Source organism: Pristiophorus japonicus, chromosome 2 (genome assembly GCF_044704955.1).
Source record: "Pristiophorus japonicus isolate sPriJap1 chromosome 2, sPriJap1.hap1, whole genome shotgun sequence".
In the NCBI taxonomy this organism is placed as follows: domain Eukaryota; kingdom Metazoa; phylum Chordata; class Chondrichthyes; family Pristiophoridae; genus Pristiophorus; species Pristiophorus japonicus.
The window spans coordinates 4,104,516-4,128,280 of NC_091978.1; the positions used below are offsets into that span (position 1 = coordinate 4,104,516).

The 23,765-nt window shown below is 47.5% G+C and overlaps 1 protein-coding gene across 10 annotated transcripts in view; it reads left to right on the top strand.

Moving 5' to 3' along the window:
• The window catches only part of fbxo41 (F-box protein 41), a 248,309-nt gene that overhangs the window by 92,535 nt on the left and 132,009 nt on the right, over nucleotides 1-23,765 (top strand). For all 10 annotated transcript variants that reach the window (XR_011588477.1, XM_070866554.1, XM_070866561.1 and 7 more), the window contains exons 8-9: nucleotides 7,266-7,381; nucleotides 22,339-22,491. Coding sequence is in view for 9 of the 10 variants with exons in the window: in XM_070866554.1 (XP_070722655.1) it covers nucleotides 7,266-7,381; nucleotides 22,339-22,491 (269 nt within the window). In the remaining variant the exon portion in view is untranslated. The remainder of the gene's footprint in view (nucleotides 1-7,265; nucleotides 7,382-22,338; nucleotides 22,492-23,765) is intronic.

Below are 23,765 nucleotides of genomic sequence, written 5' to 3' on the forward strand. Positions count from 1 at the left end.
TGAGGTGAGTCTTGGTGACCAATGTGCTTCTTGGGGCTTTGTCATGGGACTGATGGTTATTGCGGGAAGGGTTCAAAGACACGTGTGTGGTTATTGGGGTTTAGCGGCATAATTGTGGTTAATGTTTTTTTCTGTTCTTGGGGTTTGGGCATCGCAAGCAAGGCCGACATTCGTTTCCCGTCCCTTGTTCCCGTAAGATCAGGCCCAGAAGAGGCGAGGGCCCAGGGGCAGCACGGGTCAGCCCACAGTGCGATATGTGTGTGCACTAGGTCTGTGCAGCAGAGCTGGTCTCCAGTCGTCTTGGGTAACCCTTACCACTGGACCAAGACCTAGCTCTGTCAAGCCCGTGTGGTGGCTGGTGTGCAACGGTCACCGCACGTTAAAAAAATCCACACACAGGCATCTTCCACCCCCTTCGGGACCCAGAATGTCAGGACCCTCATTGAAACACCTGTGAACTCATCCCTTTTTGGTGTGGAAGCAAGTCATCCTTGATACGAGAGCCGGCCAAAAACTAATAATGGTGGGCCTTCATCATGAACCACTGCAGTCGGTGGTGAGGTGCTCCCACAAGCTTTGAGGCGATTTGATACAACTGAGTGTCTCGCTGATGCACTTCATAGGGCAGTTCAGAGTCAACCACGTTGGTGTGGGTCTGGAGTCACATATAGACCCAGACTCGGTAAGGAAGGCAGGTTTCTTTCCTGAAGGACAGTAGTGAACTAGTTGGGTTATTATGACAAAATGACAGTTTCATGGTCAAATGATTCCAGTTTTATATTTAATTGTTTTGTTAAATCAATTCAAATTCTAAAATTGCCATGGTGGGATTTAAGGTCAGTGACTGGGTATTGGGGGGGGTCTTAGTGATTGCGGACTCCGCAAGATCCTGCAAATCCCCTGGGAGGACAGACGCACAACGTTAGCATCTTCGATCAGGCCAACATCCCCAGCATTGAAGCACTGACCACACTTTATCAGCTCCGTTGGGCGGGCCAAATTGTCCGCATTGCCTGACACAAGACTCCCAAAGCAAGCGCTCTACTCGGAACTCCTACACGGCAAATGGGTATTGAGGGGTCTCAGTATCTGGGTATTTGGGGGGGGGGGGGGCAGTGACTGGGTATTTGTGGGGGTGGGGGCAGGCAGTGACTGGGTATTTGGGGGGGCAGTGACTGGGTATTTGGGGGGGGGCAGTGACTGGGTATTTGGGGGGGGGGGCGGGCAGTGACTGGGTATTAGGGGGGGGTGGGGGGGGAGGTTGACTGACTCGACCAGCTTGTCCTCGCCGCACAGCACTGCCCCCAGTCATCAAGATCCACTGCACGGCCCTGGACAACGTGAACCATTTCCCATATCTTGGGAGCGTCTTATCAACCAGAGCAGACATTGACGATGAGCTCTAACACCGCCTCCAGTGCGCCAGTGCAGCCTCCGGCCACCTGAGGAAAAGAGTGTTCAAAGACCAGGTCCTCAAAACTGCCACCAAGCTCATGGTCTACAGGGCTGTAGTAATTCCCGCCTTCCTGTATGGCTCAGAGACATGGACCATGTACAGTAGACACCTCAAGTCACTGGAGAAATACCACAACGATGTCTCCCCAAGATCCTACAAATCCCCTGGGAAGACAGACGCACCACCGTTGGCTTCCTCCACCAGGCCAACATCCCCAGCATCAAAGCACTGACCACACTCGACCAGCTCTGCTGGGCAGGCCACATTGTCCGCATGCCCGACACAAGACTCCCAAAGCAAGCGCTCTACTCTGAACTCCTACACGGCAAACGAGCCAAAGGTGGGCAGAGGAAACGTTACAAGAAACCCTCAAAGCCTCCCTGATAAAGTGCGACATCCCCACTGACACCTGGGAGTCCCTGTCCCAAGACCACCCTAAGTGGAGGAAGTGCATCCGGGAGGGCGTTGAGCACCTCGAGTCTCATTGCCGAGAGCATGCAGAAAACAAGCGCAGGCAGCGGAAGGAGCGTGCGGCAAACCAGTCCCACCCATCCTTCCCCTCAACGACTATCTATCCCACCTCTGACAGCGACTGTAATTCCCGTATTGGACTGTTCAGTCACCTGAGAACTCACTTTTAGAGTGGAAGCAAGTCTTCCTCAATTTTGAGGGACTGCCTATGATGATTGGGGGGGTCCGTGACTGGGTATTGGGGGTCTACGATTCGTAATTTTTGACTTTTACATTTTTACGAAAAAACGTTTGCGTCTGAGATACAGCATGAGCTCATGATGGTAAGGGTATTGTCGACCCTGGCACAGCATGAAGCGCTCTCTCCTCTGGGTCAGAAGGTCGTGGGTTCATCAGAAAAGGAGTAGGCTATTTAGCCCCCCCGAGCCTGATCTGGTTCAAGTCCCACTCCAGAGACTTGAGTCCTGAATACAGGCTGACACTCCAGTACTTCAGCAGTGCTGCACTGTCTGATGAGATGTTAAACCAAGGCCCCTGTCCCCTCAGATGGATGTAAAAGCTCCCAGGGCACTATTCGAAGAAGAGCAGCGGAGTTCTCACTGGTGACTTGGTTAAGATTTATCCCTCAACCAATATTACATTAAACTGCCTGAAAGGGTGTCGGAGGCAGACTCAATCTTCTCTTTTAAAAGGGAGTTGGATAATTATCTGAAGAAAAATAAATTGCAGGGCTTCAGGGAAAGGGACGAGCTGAGAGTTGGCACGGGCTCGACGGGCTGAATGGCCGCCTTCCGTGCTATTTCCATTCTATGATTAAACAGATTATCTGGTCATTGTCACATTGCTGTTTGTGGGATCTTTCTGAGCACAAATTGGCTGCTGCGTTTAACATTACAACAGTGACTGCACCTCAAAAGCACTTCATTGGCTGTAAAGTGCTTTTGGACATCCTGAGGTTGTGAAAGGTGCTACATAAATGCAAGTATTTCCTGCTTTCCTTCCTTTCTTACCTGTGCACTGGGAGAGGTCCCGAATCCTTCATGTGTCCAGGGCGACCGTATTTATGACCTGAGCTCAAGATTTCTGAGCTTGAGCAACAGGTACTGATACTTAGTCGCATTCAGGTGGGAGTCCCTGGCCAAAGACCGCCCTAAGTGGAGGAAGAGCATCCGGGAGGGCGCTGAGCTCCTCGAGTCTCATCGTTGAGAGCGTGCAGAAACTAAGCGCAGGCAGCGGAAGGAGCGTGCGGCAAACCAGACTCCCCACCCACCCTTTCCGCAGGGCTCAGTGCTGGGACCCCAGCTCTTTACAATATACATTAATGATTTAGATGAAGGAATTGAGTGTAATATCTCCAAGTTTGCAGACGACACTAAACTGGGTGGCGGTGTGAGCTGTGAGGAGGACGCTTAGAGGCTGCAGGGTGACTTGGACAGGTTAGGTGAGTGGGCAAATGCATGGCAGATGCAGTATAATATGGATAAATGTGAGGTTATCCACTTTGGTGGCAAAAACACGAAGGCAAAATATTATCTGAATGGCGGCAGATTAGGAAAAGGGGAGGTGCAACGAGACCTGGGTGTCATAGTTCATCAGTCATTGAAAGTTGGTATGCAGCTACAGCAGGCGGTGAAGAAGGCAAATGGCATGATGGCCTTCATAGCTAGGGGATTTGAGTATAGGAGCAGGGAGGTCTTACTGCAGTTGTACAGGGCCTTGGTGAGGCCTCACCTGGAATATTGTGTTCAGTTTTGGTCCCCTAATCTGAAGAAGGACGTTCTTGCTATTGAGGGAGTGCAGCGAAGGTTCACCAGACTGATTCCAGGGATGGCAGGAGTGTCCTGTGAAGAGAGACTGGATCTATTGGGCCTTTAATCACTGGAGTTTAGAAGGATGAGAGGGGATCTCATAGAAACGTATAAGATTCTGATGGGACTAGACAGGTTAGATGCGGGAAGAATGTTCCCGATGTTGGGGAAGTCCAGTACCAGGGGACACAGTCTAAGGATAAGGGGTAGGCCATTTAGCACCGAGATGAGGAGAAACTTCTTCACTCAGAGAGTTGTTAACCTGTGGAATTCCCTGCCGCAGAGAGTTGTTGATGCCAGTTCATTGGATATATTCAGGAGGGAGTTAGATATGGCCCTTACGGCTAAAGGGATCAAGGGGTATGGAGAGAAAGCAGGAAAGGGGTACTGAGGGAATGATCAGTACTTTGCTTTCCTAATATCCTTTTTAATTTCACCGCTGGACTTTCTATAAACCGAGAGATTCTGCAGTATTGAGCCTTCGGTATCTGTCATAAGCTTCCCCTTTTTTCTTTATCCTACCCTGTATGTTCCTTGACATCCAGAGGGCTTTAGATTTGTTAGTCCCACACTTTTTCTTTAAGGGTACCCTCAGGATCTCCTCCTTGAGTGCCTCCCACCGCTCGGGCACTGATTTACCTTCAAGTAGCTGTTTGTCAATCCACTAAATCACCTCTCAGCCTAGCAAAGTTGGCTTTTCCCCAACTTAGAACTTTTATTCCTGGTCTATCCTGGTCCTTTTCCATAACTACCCTAAATCTAACTGAATTATGATCATGAGCACCTAAATGCTCTCCCACTGATACCCCTTCCACCTGCCGAGCTTCATTCACGATAACAAAATCCTGAACCACCCCCTCCCGCGTTGGGCTTGCTACATACTGGCTAAAAACGTTCTCCTAAATGCATTTTAGGAATTCCGCATGCTCTATACCCTTCACACTAATTTTGTCCCAGTTAATGTTATGATAATTGAAATCCTTTACTATTACTGCCCTGTAATCTTTCCTGTAATGTGGTGACCAGAACTATACACAGCATTCTAGCTGCAGGAGTCGACTGAATGCCTCTCACTCTCTAACCAGTATTCAGTACTGAGTACTAATGAGGGGATGGTTCCTCTGGGGAGTGCAGCCAGAGCCAAGTCCATGGCACTATGGGTGGCTCAGCTGTACAACGGGGGGGGAGGAGGATGTTCGGGAAAGCAATAGTGATAGGAGATCCGATAGTTTGGGGAACAGACAGGCGTTTATGTGGCCACAGATGTGATTTCAAGATGGTATGTTGCCTCCCTGGTCCCAGGGTCAAGGATGCTGCAGAATACTCTGAGCGGGGAGGGTGAACAGCCAGAGGTCGTGGTCCAATTCGGTATCAACGACATACGTAGAAAGAGGGATGAGGTGCCGCAGGCTGATTTTTGGGAGCTAGGAAAGGGATTAAAAAGAATAATCTCCGGATTACTCCCGGTGCCACGAGCTGGTGAGTCTAGAAATAGGAGCATAGAACAGATGAATGCGTGGTTGGACAGGTGGTGCGGGAGGAAGGGCTTTAGATTCATAGAATTATCGCATGGTTACAGCACGGAAAAAGGCCATTCGACCCATCGAGCCTGTGCTGACTCTCACCAGTCCCACTCCCCCGCCCTTTCCCCGTAGCGCTGCAACTTTTTCTTTCCTTCAGATACTTATCCAACTCCCTTTTGAAAGATAAAATTGGGTCTGCCTCCACCACCCTTTCAGGCTGTGCATTCCAGATCTTAACCACTTGCTGCGTAAAGAACCTTTCCTCATGTCGCCTTTGGTTCTTCAGTACCTTGAATCTGTGTCCTCTGGTCCTTGACCCTTCTGCCAATGGGAACAGTTTCTATCTACTCTGCCAAGACCCCTCATGCTTTTTAACACATCTATCAAATCTCCTATCGGTCTACTCTGGTCCAAGGAAAACAACCCCAGCTTCTTTGGTCTATCCACGTAACTGAAGTCCCTCATCCCTGGAACCATTCTCGTAAATCTATTCTGCACCCTCTCTAAGGCCTTCACATCCTTCCTAAAGTGTGGTGCCTAGAATTGGACACATTACTCCAGTTCGGGCTGAACTATTGTTTTATAAAGGCTCATCATAACTTCCATACTTCCTGGGACATTGGGACCTGTTCTGTGGGAGGTGGGATCTGTATAGACCAAACGGGTTGCACCTCAACAGAGCTAGGACCAATGTCCACGTGGGTGGGGGGGGTGCGGATTGCTAGTGCTGTTGGGGATAGTTTAAACTAATTTGGTAGAGGGATGGGCACCAGGATGTAGCATGAGAAAGGAGAAACGAGGTGCACAAAGGATTGGGAGAGACAGATAGCACTAGAGTAAGAAATAGTACATCGACAGGCTGGTGGAATGGGCGGGCACGTGGCAGATGAAATTTAACCCAGAAAAGTGCAAAGTGACACATTTTGGTAGGAAGAACAAGGAGAGGCAATATAAACTAAAGGGTACAATCCTAAAGGGGTGCATGAACAGAGAGGCTGTGGGAGTATACGTGCACAAATCATTGAAGGTGGCGGGGTAGGTTGAGAAAGCATCCGGTATCCTGGGCTTCATAAATAGAGGCACAGAGTACAAAAGCAAGGAAGTTATGATGAACCTGTATAAAACACTGGTTCGGCATCAACTGGAGTATTGTGTCCAATTCTGGGCCCTGCACTTTAGGAAGGATGTGAAGGCCTTAGAGAGAGTGCAGAAAAGATTTGCAAGAATGGCTCCAGGGATGAGGAACTTCAGTTACGTGGATAGACTGGAGAAGCTGGGGTTGTTCTCCTTGCAGTAGCGAAGGTTGAGAGAAGATTTGATCGAGGTCAAAATCATGAGGGTCTGGACAGAGTAGATGGAGAGAAACTGTTCCCATTGGTGGAATGTTCGAGAACCAGAGGACACAGATTTAAGGTAGTTGCAGAGAAACCAAAGGTGACATGAGGAAAAACTTTTTTATGCAGCGAGTGGTTAGGATCTGGAATGCACGGCCTGAGAGGGTGGTGGAGGCAGATTCAATCGTGGCTTTCAAAAGGAAATTGTATAAGTGCCTGAAGGAAAAAAATTGCAGGGCTTACAGGGTGGGGGAGTGGGACAGGCTGGTGTTTTTACAGAAAGCCAGCACGGGCTCGACTGACCAAATGGCCGCCTCCTGTGCTGTAACCTGTTCTGTATGCAACACCTTGTAACCAGCATTCTACCACCACCAGAGGGCGCATCTGTTGGAGTCCCAAGGGATCCCAGCATCCCTTGGGAGCACTGTATCGAAGCAGGCCTCCCATGCTGTGCCAGCACTCTGGAGTCAGAACAAAGAGACTATGGTCACACTTACTCAAGTCTACAGTACTCGGTCACATTGCTTTATTTGAGACATAACATAACCATTCTATGATAAAGAACAGAATAAGATTATCTACTCATTGGTAACATCCTGCAATCTTTTATTCATGTACGTGGGTGAAAGCTTTGGATTGCAATCACACTAACAAGATATTCTGTATGTTTCAGTTCATGGTGACCCTTTCCCAGTGGTGTACACAGACGCACTCACTCACTCTACAAAGCATCAAACCTCGACCCAAGGGGAAGAAGGAGAGTAAGGAAGAATATCTTAAAAGCACACAGTGAGCATCATCTCTTGCATTCTCAAGACCCTTGTATAACAGTTAATATCCACTGTCAGTTATTTGATTAATATACGTAGCCTGTAACTCTAGCAATGCTGGGGTAGATTTCATGCTGTTGGGAGCTGAGTCTAAACCAGCGAACAAAGTGCACGCAGGACAGGCTAGTATTTTATTAAGAGACAGCAATTCAGTTGAATGCAGCATCTGAAATTTGCTGTTAAATCATATGAAATCATCTGGATTTTCAGTAGGTACAGAATTATACTCCAAATCTCTTGTAAATCGGCTCCTAAATGAATTGACATTAATGAAATTCTATATTTGTTCCACGAAAGACGAGAAAAATACGATTAGGACCTGGGGCGGATGGGCTGCAGCTCCAGGGCCACCAAAAAACATAGATCCACCAAATAAATGTTGGACAAAAAATAGAAGGCCTCCACAGTAGGCTCAATAAAATCGACAATATGAGAGCAAAAGCAAGACCGAGAAAAAATATTGTTTATTGGCCTGATGTGTTCATGCCTATTTTTTGCTGAGACAAGGGGCTGGAAATTCATCAGCTTTCCGCCGTTTTTCGACAGATATAATTATTTACTGCTGTTTTACCGCCGGTGGAAAATTCATCAGTGCTTATCCGAACCGCTGGCCCTTTTGTTCACCGTTTTTATTACGTCAATTGGTGTGCAACGCTACAAATTACCGGCGCGGTTATTTCATCGATACTGCCGTTTTTACCACCGGCCAAAAAAAATGCCGTGAAAACCGAAGTCTTACCTGCTCGGAACCACGACGCACCCAGTGGTAACGATGCTATTTTGAAAAACGGAGCAGAAGTTCAGTGCATAAAAGGGTTTTGAGAGAAGGCTGTGTTTTACACAGTGAGCTTTATGTGGGTTCATAGTTCGTTTTAGAGGCTACTTGAGCACATTGGAGGATATTTGAGGACATTTAAAAGAATGGGGCCGATAATATCTCTGCCAATAATGCAGACTACATTTTCTATGCAGAATAGAGCTGGAAGAAGGCTTATTCAAGAGCATTATCAGCGTAATCAAAGAACTCGCAGACATATGGGGAGGAGGCCTTGCTCCAACGAGCTTTCAGGGAACAGCCCAAATTGGGGAAAAGCTAACTTTGCTAAGTTGAGAAGTGATTTGGCCACCGTGGACTGAAAACAGCTACTTGAAGGTAAACCAGAGTTGGAACAGTGGAGGCATGCAAGGAGGAGATCCAGAGGGCTCAGGCCAAACATGTGCCCTTAAAGAAAAAGTGTGGGAATACCAGTTCTAGAGCCTCCTGGATGTCTAGAGACTTACAGGGAGGATAAAGGGAAAAAAAGGAAAGCTTATGTCATATACCGACGACGAAACACTGTAGAATCTCTGGAGGAATATAGGAAGTTCAGAGGTGAAATTAAAAAGGATATTAGGAATGCTAAGAAAGAGCATGAAAAATTCTTGGCAAGTGAAATCAAGGAAAACCCAAAGATGTTCTATAAATATATTATAAGCAAGAGGATAACTAAAGAAAGGGTAGGATCTATTAGAGACCATGAGGGTAATCTTTGTGTGGAGGCGGATGTGGGTATGGTTCTTAACGAATACTTTGCGTCTGTTTTCACAAAGGAAAGGGACAATGTAGATACTGCTATCGAGGAGGAGTGTGAAATTCTGGATGGACTAGACATAGTGAGAGCGGAGATATTTAGGGGTTTGGCAGATTTGAAAGTGGATAAGTCCCCAGGCCCGGATGAAATGCATCCCAGGCTGTTGAGCGAAGCAAGAGAGGAAATAGCAAAGGCTTTGACCATCATTTTCCAATCCTCTTTGGATTCAGGCAGGGTGTCGGAGGACTGCTAATGTGATACCCTTGTTTAAGAAGGGAGAAAGGGATAGGCCGAGGAATTACAGGCCGAGGAATTACAGCCTAACCTCAGTGGTGGGAAAATTATTGGAAAAAATCTTGAAGGACAGGATAAATCTACATTTAGAAAGGGCAGGATTAATCAGGGACAGTCAGCACGGATTTGTTAAGGGAAGATCGTGTTTGACTAACCTGATTCAATTTTGCAAAGAGGTAACCAGGAGGGTCGATGAGGCTAGTACAGTGCATATGATGTAGTGTATGTAGACTTTCAAGGACACCCTCAAAGCCTCCATGATAAAATGCAACATCCCCACCGACACCTGGGAGAGTCCCTGGCCAAAGACCGCAAAGTGGAGGAAGAGCATCCAGGAGGGCACTGAGCACCTCAAGTCTCGTCGCCGAGAGCATGCAGAAAACAAGCGCAGGCAGCGGAAGAAGAGTGCGGCAAACCAGTCCCTCCCACCCTTTCCTTCAACGACTGTCTGTCCCACCTGTGACAGGGATTGTAATTCCCATATTGGACTGTTCAGTCACCTAAGGACTCGCTTTTAGAGTGGAAGCAAGTCTTCCTCGATTTCGAGGGACTGCCTATGACGATAGATTTTAGCAAAGCTTTTGATAAGGTCCCACATAGAAACATAGAAAGGCCATTTCGGCCCATTGTGTTCGTGCCAGCCGACAAAGAGTCACACGGCCCTCGGTCAGTAGCCCTGAAGGTTACATATAAACCTATGAACAATGACGGAAAGGCAAAGAGCACCCAGCCCAACCAGTCCGCCTCACACAACTGCGACACCCCTTACACTGAAACATTCTACACTCCACTCCAACCGGAGCCATGTGATCTCCTGGGAGAGGCAAAAACCAGATAAAAACCCAGGCCAATTTAGGGAGAAAAAATCTGGGGGAAACTCCTCTCTGACCCATCCAGGCGATCGACACTAGTCCAGGAGATCACCTTGGCCGTATTCTATTCCCTGCAGTACTTACCATTATATCTGCGCTGTCCAACAAAAGGTCATCCAGTCTACGGCAGTCGGGAGCAGCGTCGGAGGCGCATGGAGAGGCCTATAAAAGGCACAGCAAGGAGTCCGGGGCCCAGCGTCGGCGGCAGTCGGGAGCTGCGTCGAGGAGGTGCGTGGAGAGGCCTATAAAAGACGTGACTTGTGCAGCTACAGGGAGAAGGCAAAAAAGAAATAGAAAGAAACAGAAAGGTGATGTCACAGCCAAGGGGGTAAGTGATTGGCTGTATTGGTGAGTAGTTTTTCTTTCTTCTCTTCTGTAACAGTGAGTAAACTTTAGCACTGTTGTTGCCAATTTAAGTGTATCTAAGCGTTAAGTCATGGCAGGAGAGCTCAGTCACGTGATATGCTCCTCCTGTACCATGTGGGAACTCGGGGACACTTCCGGTGTCCCTGACGGTCCGCGTTGCGGAATTGGAGCTGAGGGTGGATTCACTCTGGAGCATCCACGATGCTGAGAATGACGTGAGTAGCACATGTAGCGAGCTGGTCTTACCACAGGTGAAGGGTCGACAGCCAGCTAGGGAATGGAAGAGCAGTGCAAGGAAGGTAGTGCAGGGGTCCCCTGCGGTCTTCCCCCTGCAAAACAGATACACCGTTTTGAGTACTGTTGAGGAGGATGACTCATCAGGGGAGGGCAGCAGCAGCCGCCAAGTTCATGGCACCGTGGCTGGCTCTGCTGCACAAGAGGGCAGGAAAAAGAGTGGGAGAGCGATAGTGATAGGGGATTCAATTGTAAGGGGAATAGATAGGCGTTTCTGCGGCCGTAACCGAGACTCCAGGATGGTATGTTGCCTCCCTGGTGCAAGGGTCAAGGATGTCTCGGAGTGGGTGAAGGACATTCTGAAAAGGGAGGGTGAACAGCCAGTTGACGTGGTGCACATTGGTACCAACGATATAGGTAAAGAAAGGCATGAGGTCCAACAAGACAAATTTAAGGAGCTATGAGCTAAATTAAAACGTAGGACCTCAAAAGTAGTAATCTCAGGATTGCTACCAGTGCCACGTGCTAGTCAGAGTAGGAATCGCAGGATAGCTCAGATGAATACGTGGCTTGAGCAGTGGTACAGCAGGGAGGAATTCAAATTCCTGGAGCATTGGAACCGGTTCTGGGGGAGGTGGGACCAGTACAAACCGGACGGTCTGCACCTGGGCAGGACCGGAACCAATGTCCTAGGGGGAGTGTTTGCTAGTGCTGTTGGGGAGGAGTTAAACTAATATGGCAGGGGGATGGGAACCAATGCAGGGAGACAGAGGGAAACAAAAAGGAGACAAAAGCAAAAGATAGAAAGGAGATGAGTAAAAGTGGAGGGCAGAGAAACCCAAGGCAAAAAACAAAAAGGGCCACTGAATATAAAGGGGCTGCAGGAGGGGTCAAAACTAAAAATCATGGTTTAAAAACTAGTATTAAAACCCTCTACCTAAACGCACGCAGCATTCGAAATAAAGTAAATGAGTTGACGGCACAAATCATTACAAATGGGTATGATTTGGTGGCCATTACAGAAACATGGTTGCAGGGTGGCCAAGACTGGGAATTAAACATACAGGGATATCTGACGATTCGGAAAGATAGACAAGAAGGGAAAGGAGATGGGGTAGCTCTGTTAATAAAGGATGATATCAGGGCAGTTGTGAGAGACGATATTGGCTCTAATGAACAAAATGTTGAATCATTGTGGGTGGAGATTAGAGATAGTAAGGGGAAAAAGTCACTAGTGGGTGTAGTTTATAGGCCCCCAAATAATAACTTCACGGTGGGGCGGGCAATAATCAAGGGAATAATGGAGGCATGTGAAAAAGGCAGTAATCATGGGGGATTTTAACCTACATATTGATTGGTCAAATCAAATCGCACAGGGTAGCTTGGAGGAGGAATTCATAGAATGCATATGGGATTGTTTCTTAGAACAGTATGTTACAGAACCTACAAGGGAGCAAGCTATCTTCGATCTGGTCCTGTGTAATGAGACAGGAATAATAAACGATCTCCTAGTAAAAGATCCTCTCGGAATGAGTGATCACAGTATGGTTGAATTTGTAATACAGATTGAGGCTGAGGAAGTAGTGTCTCAAACGAGCATACTATGCTTCAACAAAGGGGACTACAGTGGGATAAGGGCAGAGTTGGCTAAAGTAGACTGGAAACACAGACTAAACAGTGGCACAATTGAGGAACAGTGGAGGACATTTAAGGAGCTCTTTTATAGTGCTCAAGAAAAATATATTCCAGTGAAAAAGAAGGGCAGTAAGAGAAGGGATAACCAGCCGTGGATAACCAAGGGAAATAAAGGAGAGTATCAAATTAAAAACCAATGCGTATAAGGTGGCCAAGTGGGAAAATAGAAGATTGGGAAAATTTTAAACGACAGCAAAGAATGACGAAGAAAGCAATAAGGAAAGGAAAGATAGATTACGAAAGTAAACTTGCGCAAAACATAAAAACAGATAGTAAAAGCTTTTACAGATATACAAAACGGAAAAGAGTGACTAAAGTAAATGTTGGTCCCTTAGAAGATGAGAAGGGGGAATTAATATGGGAAATGTGGAAATGGCGGAGACCTTAAACAATTATTTTGCTTCGGTCTTCACAGTGGAAGACACAAAAACCATGCCAAAAATTGCTGGTCACAGGAATGTGGGAAGGGAGGACCTTGAGACAATCACTATCACTAGGGGAGTAGTACTGGACAGGCTAATGGGACTCAAGGTAGACAAGTCCCCTGGACCTGATGAAATGCATCCCAGGGTATTAAAAAAGATGGCGGAAGTTATAGCAGATGCATGCGTTATAATCTACCAAAAGCCTCTGGACTCTGGGGAGGTACCAGCGGATTGGAAAACAGCTAATGTAACGCCTCTGTTTAAAAAAGGGGGCAGACAAAAGGCAGGTAACTATAGGCCGGTTAGTTTAACATCTGTGGGGAAAATGCTTGAAACTATCATTAAGGAAGAAATAGCGGGACATCGAGATAGGAATAGTGCAATCAAGCAGACACAACATGGATTCATGAAGGGGAAATCATGTTTAACTAATTTACTGGAATTCTTTGAGGATATAACGAGCATGGTGGATAGAGGTGTACCGATGGATGTGGTGTATTTAGATTTCCAAAAGGCATTCGATAAGGTGCCACACAAAAGGTTACTGCAGAAGATAGAGGTACGCGGAGTCAGAGGAAATGTATTAGCATGGATAGAGAATTGGCTGGCGAACAGAAAGCAGAGAGTCGGGATAAATGGGTCCTTTTTGGGTTGGAAATCGGTGGTTAGTGATGTGCCACAGGGATCGGTGCTGGGACCACAACTGTTTACAATATACATAGATGACCTGGAAGAGGGGACAGAGTGTAATGTAACAAAATTTGCAGATGACACCAAGATTAGTGGGAAAGCGGGTTGTGTAGAGGACACAGAAAGGCTGCAAAGAGATTCAGATAGGTTAAGCGAATGGGCTAAGGTTTGGCAGATGGAATACAATGTCGAAAAGTGTGAGGTCATCCACCTTGGGGGAAAAAAAACAGTAAAAGGGAATATTATTTGAATGGGGAGAAATTACAACATGCTGCGGTGCAGAGGGACCTGGGGGTCCTTGTGCATGAAACTCTTTTTGGAGTTCACCTGCGAAAACATAAAACATTAAACCGTGCCACCCGACCTGAGTGACACACCAGACATTTACAAGGCCCTTTTTTCCTTTTTTTTGTTTTTTTTTTGTTTTTTTCCTTTTTTTTTGGTTTTTTTTTTTGGGGCGCTAAAATCAAAATTTTTTCCAGTGCCCCCTACAAAAGGGGAGGGGGACACTAAAAGCACCGGCAATTAAAACAAATTAAACTTTAAAACGTAAAATCAAATTAAAATTTGGTTGCCGGGCGTGATGATGCACTCCAGTCCCTCCGGTGCCCACTTCTCGCGGAAGGCCGCGAGCGTACCGATGGACACCGCGTGCTCCATCTCCAAGGACACCCTGGACCGGATGTAAGAGCGGAAGAGAGGCAGGCAGTCAGGTTGAACGACCCCCTCGACCGCCCGCTGCCTGGACCGGCTGATGGCACCCTTGGCCGTGCCCAGGAGCAGTCCTACGAGGAGGCCTTCGGACCTACCCGCTCCCCTCCGCACAGGGTGCCCAAAGATCAGGAGAGTGGGACTGAAGTGCAGCCAGAATTTCAGGAGCAGCCCCTTCAAATAATAAAACAGGGGCTGCAACCTTGTGCATTCCATAAAAACATGGAACACGGACTCTTCCAGACCGCAGAAATTGCAGGTGGCCTGGGAGTCCGTGAACCGGCTTAAAAATTTGTTGCACGGCACTGCTCCGTGCACCACCCTCCAGGCCAAGTCCTCGATGAATAGTGGGAGGACCCCTGCGTAGAGTGCCCTCCATCGGGGACCCCCGCCTCCTCCGGTCCTTGTGCATGAATCCCAAAAAGTTAGTTTGCAGGTGCAGCAGGTAATCAGGAAGGCGAATGGAATGTTGGCCTTCATTGCGAGAGGGATGGAGTACAAAAGCAGGGAGGTCCTGCTGCAACTGTATAGGGTATTGGTGAGGCCGCACCTGGATTACTGCGTGCAGTTTTGGTCACTAGCTTTGGAGGGGGTACAGAGACGATTCACTAGGCTGATTCCGGAGATGAGGGGGTTACCTTATGATGATAGATTGAGTAGACTGGGTCTTTACTCGTTGGAGTTCAGAAGGATGAGGGGTGATCTTATAGAAACATTTAAAATAATGAAAGGGATAGACAAGATAGAGGCAGAGAGGTTGTTTCCACTGGTCGGGGAGACTAGAACTAGGGGGCACAGCCTCAAAATACGGGGGAGCCAATTTAAAACCGAGTTGAGAAGGAATTTCTTCTCCCAGAGGGTTGTGAATCTGTGGAATTCTCTGCCCAAGGAAGCAGTTGAGGCTAGCTCATTGAATGTATTCAAGTCACAGATAGATAGATTTTTAACCAATAAGGGAATTAAGGGTTACGGGGAGCGGGCGGGTAAGTGGAGCTGAGTCCACGGCCAGATCAGCCATGATCTTGTTGAATGGCGGAGCAGGCTCGAGGGGCTAGATGGCCTACTCCTGTTCCTAATTCTTATGTTCTTATGTAATCTCAATTACCAGCTCTAGGTCCATAACCATGCATGTTACTGCACTTTAAGTGCCCATCCAACCATCTCTTAAAAGTGGTGAGGGTTTCTGCATCCACTACTCTTCCAGGCAGCGAGTTCCAGATCCCCACAACCCTCTGCGTAAAGAAGCCCCCCTCAAATCCCCTCTAAACCTTCCACAAACCACCTTAAAACTATGCCCCATTGTAATAGACCCCTCCACCAATGGAAATAGACCCTTACTATCCACTATGTCCGGGCTGCTCAATATTTTGTACACCTTGATGAGGTCTCCTCTCAACCTCCTCTGTTCCAATGAGAACAAACCCTGCCTATCCAATCTGTCCTCGTAACTAAGATTCTCCATTCCAGGCAGCATCCTAGTAAATCTCCTCTGCACCCTCTCTAGCGCAGTCACGTCCTTCCTATAATACGGCGATCAGAACTGCACGCAGTACTCCAGCTGTGGCCTAACCAAAGTTTTACAAAATTTAAGCATAACCTCCCTGCTCTTATATTCTATGCCTCGGCCAATAAAGGCAAGCATTCCGTATGCCTTCTTAACCACCTTATCCATCTAGGCCTGCTACTTTCAGGGATCTGTGGACAAGCACTCCAAGGTCCCTTTGTTCATCTACACTATTAAGTAGCCTACCGCTTTCCTTATTAGCCCTCCCAAAGTGTATCACCTCACACTTCTCTGAATTAAATTCCATTTGCCACTGCTCTGCCCACCTGACCAGTAGATTGATATCCTCCTGCAGCCCATGACTTTCCTCTTCATTATCAACCACAATTTTAGTGTCATCTGCAAACTTCTTAATCATACTCCCTATATTCAAATCTAAATCATTGATATATACCACAAAAGCAAGGGACCCAGCACTGAGCCCTGCGGAACTCCACTGGAAACATCCTTCCAGTCACAAAAACATCCATCAATCACTACCCTTTGCTTTCTACCTCCAAGCCAAGTTTGGATCCAACTTGCCATTTTGCCCTGGATCCCATGGGTTTTAACCTTCATGACCAGTCTACCATGTGGGACCTGATCAAAAGCCTTGCTAAAGTCCATATATACTACATCGTATGCACTACCCTCGTCAACCATCTTAGTTACCGCCTCAAAAAATTCAATCAGATTAGTCAAACACAATCTTCCCTTAACAAATCCGTGCTGACTATTCCTAATTAATCCTTGCCTTTCCAAATGTAGATTTATCCTGTCTTTCAGGATTTTTTCCAATAATTTTCCCACCACTGAGGTTAGGCTGACTGGCCTGTACTTACTTGGCCTATCCCTTTTTCCCTTCTTAAACAAGAGTACTACATTAGCAGTCCTCCAGTCCTCCGGCACCATGCCCAGATTCAAAGAGGACTGGAAAATGATGGTCAAGGCCTCTGCTATTTCCCCCTTTTCTTTGCTCAACTGCCTGGGATGCATATCACATGGCAGATTGGCCATGAAATTAAAGCCCATGGGATCCAGGGCAAAGTGGCAAGTTGGACCTAAAATTGGCTTAGAGCTAGGAAGCAAAGGGTAATGTTTGATAGACGTTTTTGTGACTGGAAGGATGTTTCCAGTTAGGTTCCGCAGGGTTCAGTACTGGGTCCCTTGCTTTTTGTAGTATACATCAGTGATCTAGATTTGAATATAGGGAGTATGATTAAAAAGTTTGCAGATGACACTAAAATTGGCTGTGTGGTTGATAATGAAGAGGAAAGTCATGGACATAGAAAATAGGTGTAGGAGTAGGCCATTTGGCCCTTCGGGCCTGCACCACCATTCAATGTGATCATGGCTGATCATACGCCTCAGTACCCCTTTCCTGCTTTCTCTCCATACCCCTTGATCCCTTTAGCTGTAAGGGCCACATCTAACTCCCTCTTGAATATATCCAATGAACTGGCATCAATGACTCTCTGCGACAGAGAATTCCACAGGTTAACAGCTCTCTGAGTGAAGAAGTTTCTCCTCATCTCAGTCGTAAATGGCTTACCCCTTAACCTAAGACTGTGTCCCCTGGTTCTGCAGGAGGATATCAATCTTACTGGTCAGGTGGACAGAACAGTGGCAATTGGAATTTAATTCAGAGAAGTGTGAGGTAATGCATTTGGGGAGGGCTAATAAGGAAAGGGTATACACATTAAACAGTATGCCACTTAATAGTGTAGATGAACAAAGGGACCTTGGAGTGCTTGTCCACAGACCCATGAAAGTAGCAGGCCAGCAGGATAAGGTGCTAAGGAGGCATACGGAATGCTTGCCTTTATTGGCCGGGGCTTAGAATACAAGAGCAGGGCGGTTATGCTTTAATTGTATAATACTCTGGTTAGGCCATAGTTGGAATACTGCGTGCAGTTCTAGTCACCGTATTATTGGAAGGACGTGATTGCATTGGAGAGGTTGCAGGGGAGATTTATTAGGATGCTGCCTGGAATGGAGAATCTTAGTTATGAGGACAGATTGGATAGGCTGGGTTTGTTCTCATTGGAACAGAGGAGGTTGCGAGGAGACCTCATTGAGGTGTATATCATTTTTTGGGGCTTGGATATAGTCGATAGCAAGGGCCAATTTCGCTTGTTGGAGGGGTCAATTACGAGGGGGCATAGGTTTAATGTGGTTGGTGGAAGGTTCAGAGGGGATTTGAGGGGGTCTTCTTTACGCAGAGAGTTGTGGGGGTCTGGAACTCATTGCCTGGGAGGCAGAAACCCTTACCACATTTAAAAGGTGCTTGGATGGGCACTTAAAGTGCCGTAACCTGCTGGTAAGTGGGATTTGACTGGATAGCCCCTTGTTGGCTGGTGCAGATATAATGGTAAGTACTGCAGGGAATCGAATACGGCCAGGGTGATCTCCTGGACTAGTTTTGATCGCCTGGATGGGTCGGAGAGGAATTTTCCCAGATTTTTTTCCCCAATTGGCCTGGGTTTTTTTTACTGTTTTTTTGCCTCTCCCAGGAGATCGCATGGCTCTGGGTGGGGTGAAGTGTAAAATGTTGTGATACATGGGGTGTCGCAATTGTGTGAGGCGGACTGGTTGTGCTGGATGCTCTTTACCTGTCTGCCATTGTTCATAGGTTTATATGTCACTTTCAAGGTAGCTGACCGAGGGCTGTGTTGCCCTTTGTCGGCCGGCGTGGACACGATGGGCCGAAATGGCCTCCTTCTGTGCTGTAAATTTCTATGTTTCTGTGTTCTATACCTGCACCTGTCTGAGGCACAGTGTATTAGAAGGCTGCGCTTTCGAAAAGAGGTGGTCACCGAGATATGCCAGCTCATAAAGGCAGACCTACAAGCCTACCACCTGTAACAGGACTGCACTGCCCGTCGAGGTGAAGGTGACTGTGGCACTTGCCTTCTATGTCTCCGGCTCCTTTCACACATGCTACACATTGCTGCATTCGCGAGGTGACTGCTGCACTGTACGCACGCAGGATGGACTTTATAAACTTCCCAATGACCAGGAAGGCACAGAATGAGAGGGCTGTGGGTTTTGCACGAATTGCTGGTTTCCCCAAGGTTCAGGGTGCCCTTGACTTGTACACACATTGCCCTGCAAGCACCTTTACAGGAGCCAGAGGTTTACCGAAACCGAAAGGGATTCCACAGATCGTCTGCGACCATAAGCAGCGCATCATGGCAGTCAATGCCCAGTTTCCAAGGAACAATCCATGATGCTGTCATCTTGTGTGAGAGCAGTGTATCATGCCTGTTTGAGAGTCATCCACAAGGCCAGAGCTGGATGCTGGGGGACAAAGGTTACCATCTTGCTACCTGGCTCGAGACCCCCCCTCCGGAAGCCAAGCATCGCTACAATAACAGCTATATAGCCACACGCAATATCGTCGAAAAGATGATTGAAGTGCTCCAGCAGCGCTTCTGATGCCTGGACCGCTCTGGAGGCAGCCTGCGATACTCCACTCAGCAGGTTGCTGAGTTCATTGTGGTGTACTGCATGCTGCACAACTTAGCTATCATGAGGAGACAGGATTTGCCAATGGGGATTGCTGAACCCATGCCACCGCCCCCACCATCACGACAGGGGAGGCCTCCTGGAGCTTTGGCCGCTGCAAAACTCTTCCGTCAGCAGCTCATAAATCAACACTTGCTTGAACAGTGAGAGTTACGTTTCACCTTTGCCTGCCCACTCTATCCCACCATGTTGACTATTACCCCTCCTATTCTAAAAATGAGATATTGCACAGGAATAGTTAAGTTGAACAAAAGGATTTATAAAACACTGTTTAAATTTTTGAAACATTTGAACATTGTTGAAAACTTTGTAAACTTTAATGTGGATTGTTAAATAAATGTTTTTCTTATTTTTAACGCTTTCATCAAAAATTCATAACAGCAACCACCCCACTGCACCAAACTTCTTTTTAACTGAAGTCAGCTCTTCCCCCTCCCCACCCTCCCCACTTGCTTCCTCCTCCCCCTACCCGCGTTGGGACCAAGATGTTGTGCAGCAAGGTGCGCAGAGCGCTGCTGTTGTTGGGACAATGGAGACGCCAGGTGTGGATCCCCTGGAGAAGCTCGGGTTATGGAAGGCCCGGCTTCTGAGTCGGAAGGCTCTTGTTCGGCCTCCCCACTCACAGGTGCTGTCGGTCTGGGTGGTATGACACTGGGGGCTGCAGTGCCAAAAGTCGAGGCCATCAATTTCCGCAGGGTATTGACAGTCTCGGTGTTCTCCCGCGTCGCAGCAACCATCTGCGACATGCCCGCAGATTGTCTGGCAGATTGTGCGTCGATGTTGCCGGAAGTGGCACCCAGGGCCTGCAGGAGCCCTCGACCCAATTCAACGCTCTCGCTTGTGTGTCCAGGTGTGCGTCTGCCTGTCTTTCAGCAGACCGGCTTTGCTGATTCAACCTCCGCAGAGACGGCATGCGGGGTTCTACCCTAGCGGTGCGTTGTTGCACGCCACTTGGACCCGCTGCCTCGGCGAAGGAGATGTGGCTTCCTCCGAGGAAGTTGTGGCTGCAGCTAAAAAATGTGCTGACTCGTTCAAACCCTCCACCCCAACCTCTCCTCCACCATCCCCTCCACTCCCAATGACAACACCCCCTCCACCCCCCGCAACAGCATGTTGTTCCTCTAATGAGTCCACAGCGCACCCCTCATCTTCCTCTTGGACTCGCACTCTATGGGCTGAGGTAGAGGCTTGCATGTGGCGATGAGGCATATGCGTCTCCTCATCTGCAGAATAGAAAACAACAGACGAGCGGTTAGCAGCAGGGGAGGGGACGGGGTGACATGAGTGCGGCCACATAGCGCAGGCTCATTCGAAGGACCACCACTACTGCATTATATGTCGTCGAGAGACTCTACATGACATTACCCGAATCCGAGTCCACAGGCACTGCATGACATGACCCCAGCCCAGCCCGGGGATTTTACATACTTACCCTCCGTTCCAACCATGGGACCAGCACCCACACGGGTAGTTGATCTTCCAGGGGCACCAATAAGGGCTGCCACGCGTTCCTCCAGGTCAGTCAGACGTGACGTGTTGGGTGGGCCGTCGCCTGACCGTCACTGTTCTCTCTGATTGTGAGCCAGCTTTTTCTGCAAAAAATTACCACAGCAAATGGTTAACCGAATTGCCCTTCTGCTCTTGTGGCACACATAGAGAGCCATCAAAGTACTGATTCCGTACCGTGTGCATTTAATACAGTCCTCTGTTTAATGGCTCTGGGAGCTGCACATGGTTCACGAGGAAGACATCGAAGTGCTGAAATATCTTTTAAGATCTCAGAAAGCTATCTTAATAATATGTAAAGATCATTCATGGCAAATAAGGTGCAACACTAAATGCCTACCTACAGCAACATGTGTCAGATTTACAATGCAAGTAATTAAGGAGCGCATGAATAAAATATTACTTCCTCTCGCGACACCGCAAAGATCATTCCACCTCTTCCTGCATTGCTGGAAGTCCCCGGGTATATCATCTGCTGGGGGCACCTCCTCAGCAACAGCAATCCATAACCTCCTTGCAATGGGTGGGGTGGGGAGGGGAGTTTAACCTCGACCCCTACTAAACTCCTCCCCCCCCGCCCCATTTTTATGGTAACCACAAGTGCCTCTTGGGCATCTAGACTAAACTTCCTGGCCCTCTTCCTTCTGAGATTGCATTGCTGCACCTTCTCCTTTCAAAAATGGATGACAGAGCTGGGTGTACTGCGCATGTGCGGGCGCACCCTGACCCTGAACAGAATTGCGGGAAGAAAAAAATCGTGCATGCGCAGAAGATCACCAAAAAAGCCAACCGCTGCTGCTCCCGCCGGTCACCGTTTGACCAAACTAGCGGCCTTCCGGCATAACGGTATTTCAGCAATTTCAAACCAAAACTCGATCCTCAAATACCGCCAAAAAAACCGGTGATAGCATTTTGTCATGAATTTCCAGCCCAAGATCTTCAACATTTGTATATATGTATAAGGATCTAGTATTGCAATGTTACCAGAACCAGAATGTATACCTACTTGATACAGAATATATGCTTTCATTGTTGAATATCCTGGCCTATGTTTTGAATCAGAATCATACACGTAATGTAATGAACATGAACAAATATAATTATCGGCCCATGTGGATCAATTTGCCTCAGGCTCTGACTCCGGCCCCGAGAATGCTATGCCTCCTCACTCCTATTTCTGTTTCTGGTTTCCGCACACTTTGCTCAAGCTCTGTATGGTAATTCAAGGAATTTGAAATATTTTGCGACTGGGTTCAACAATCTGTTTTAATTCCGAGTGCTTTTGGCCAAAGTGCTGTTGGCAATCATGTTCCTTTTCAAAAGGCCGATTGTATTTGGAAATGTTGTTAATCGCAGTTGCAAAATGCTGGGAATGGAGAAGGCTGAGATCTGGCACCAACAACACTTGAGACACAAAGGAAGTCTAATTGCAACGAGCTCTGGTGTCAATAATGAACACGTGTTTAATTTTGTTATGCCAGTGGCTGTCTGGAGACTGGGCTGGAGTCCCTGCTGAAGGCTGCTGGCAGCAACCTTCTCATTCTGAAGGTCTCCCATTGTCCCAACATCCTGACTGACCGTTCACTTTGGCTGGCAAGCTGTTACTGCCGTGCACTACAAGCTGTAACTTATAGGTGAGTAAAATGGCTATTCTTTTATCACCTGTCTGAGCTGCACTGGGAGAAATAATTAGGGCAACAAACTTAATGCTCTTCCTTGCGGCTGCTATATGTTGAGCGTGTAATGTCTAGATGAGCAGAATGGAGAGAGATTGGATTTGATAATGAGGAAATACTTGGGTATTGTACTGAATTATATAGTTGTCCATCTGAAGAACATACAGGACAAAAAAATGAGAAATTTGCTCGGAACTTGGGAAAGTACAGACGTGGAGAAGACTCTGCAGTTTATATAGACAGTCCCAAAAACGCCTACTCTTTTAAATATCCACCCAATTCTTTCAGTTTTTCCACATTACCTGTCTCTATTGCTTTATATCGTACTCACTTTCTTTTCTCAAAATAACCAGTCCTCGGATCATCAACCTTTCCTCATAACTCAGATGTCTTAATCTAAGTTTAACTTTGCCGCCTTCTATAAGAATATAAGAAATGGGAGCAGGAGTAGGTCATTCAGTCATTCGAACCTATCCACCATTCAATAAGATCATGGCTGATTACCTCAACAACACCTTTTCACACTATCCCCATATCCCTTGATTCCCTTAATATCCAAAGGTCTATCGATCTCTGTCTTGAATATACTCAATGACTGAGCATCCACAGCCCTCTGAGGTAGAGAACTCCAAAGATTCACAACCCTTCAAGTGAACAAATTTCTCCTCATCTGTACTGCCTCCAACCCCTGAATATCGACTGCAGTACCGGGAAATCGGGAGACCAAAACTGTACTTCGTACTCCCAGATGTTGTCTCACCAGGGTCTAATACAGTTTTCAAATGACCTCCCTGGATTTATGTTATACCCCTTGCTATCTCCTTATAATACCTACACTCTACCCTGCTCTTTCAGCCCCAGTGTTAATGTGGTGGGTCCACTAATGATCACTGATGATCCCGAAGATGTTCCTCATAGAAGTTTACAGCACGGAAGGAGGCCATTCGGCCCATTGTGTCCGCGCCGGCCGACAAGAGCTATCCAGCCTAAACCCACTTTCCAGCTCTTGGTCCGTTGCCCTGCAAGTTACGGCACTTCATGTGCACATTCAAGTACTTTTAAAATCTGGTGAGGATTCCTGCCTCTACCACCCTTTCAGGCAGTGAGTTCCAGACCGCCACCACCCTCTGGAAGAAGAAATTTCCCCTCAAATCTCCTCGAAACCTTCTACCAATTACTTTAAATTTATGCCCCCTGGTTGTTGACCCCTCTGCTAACGGCAATAGGCCCTT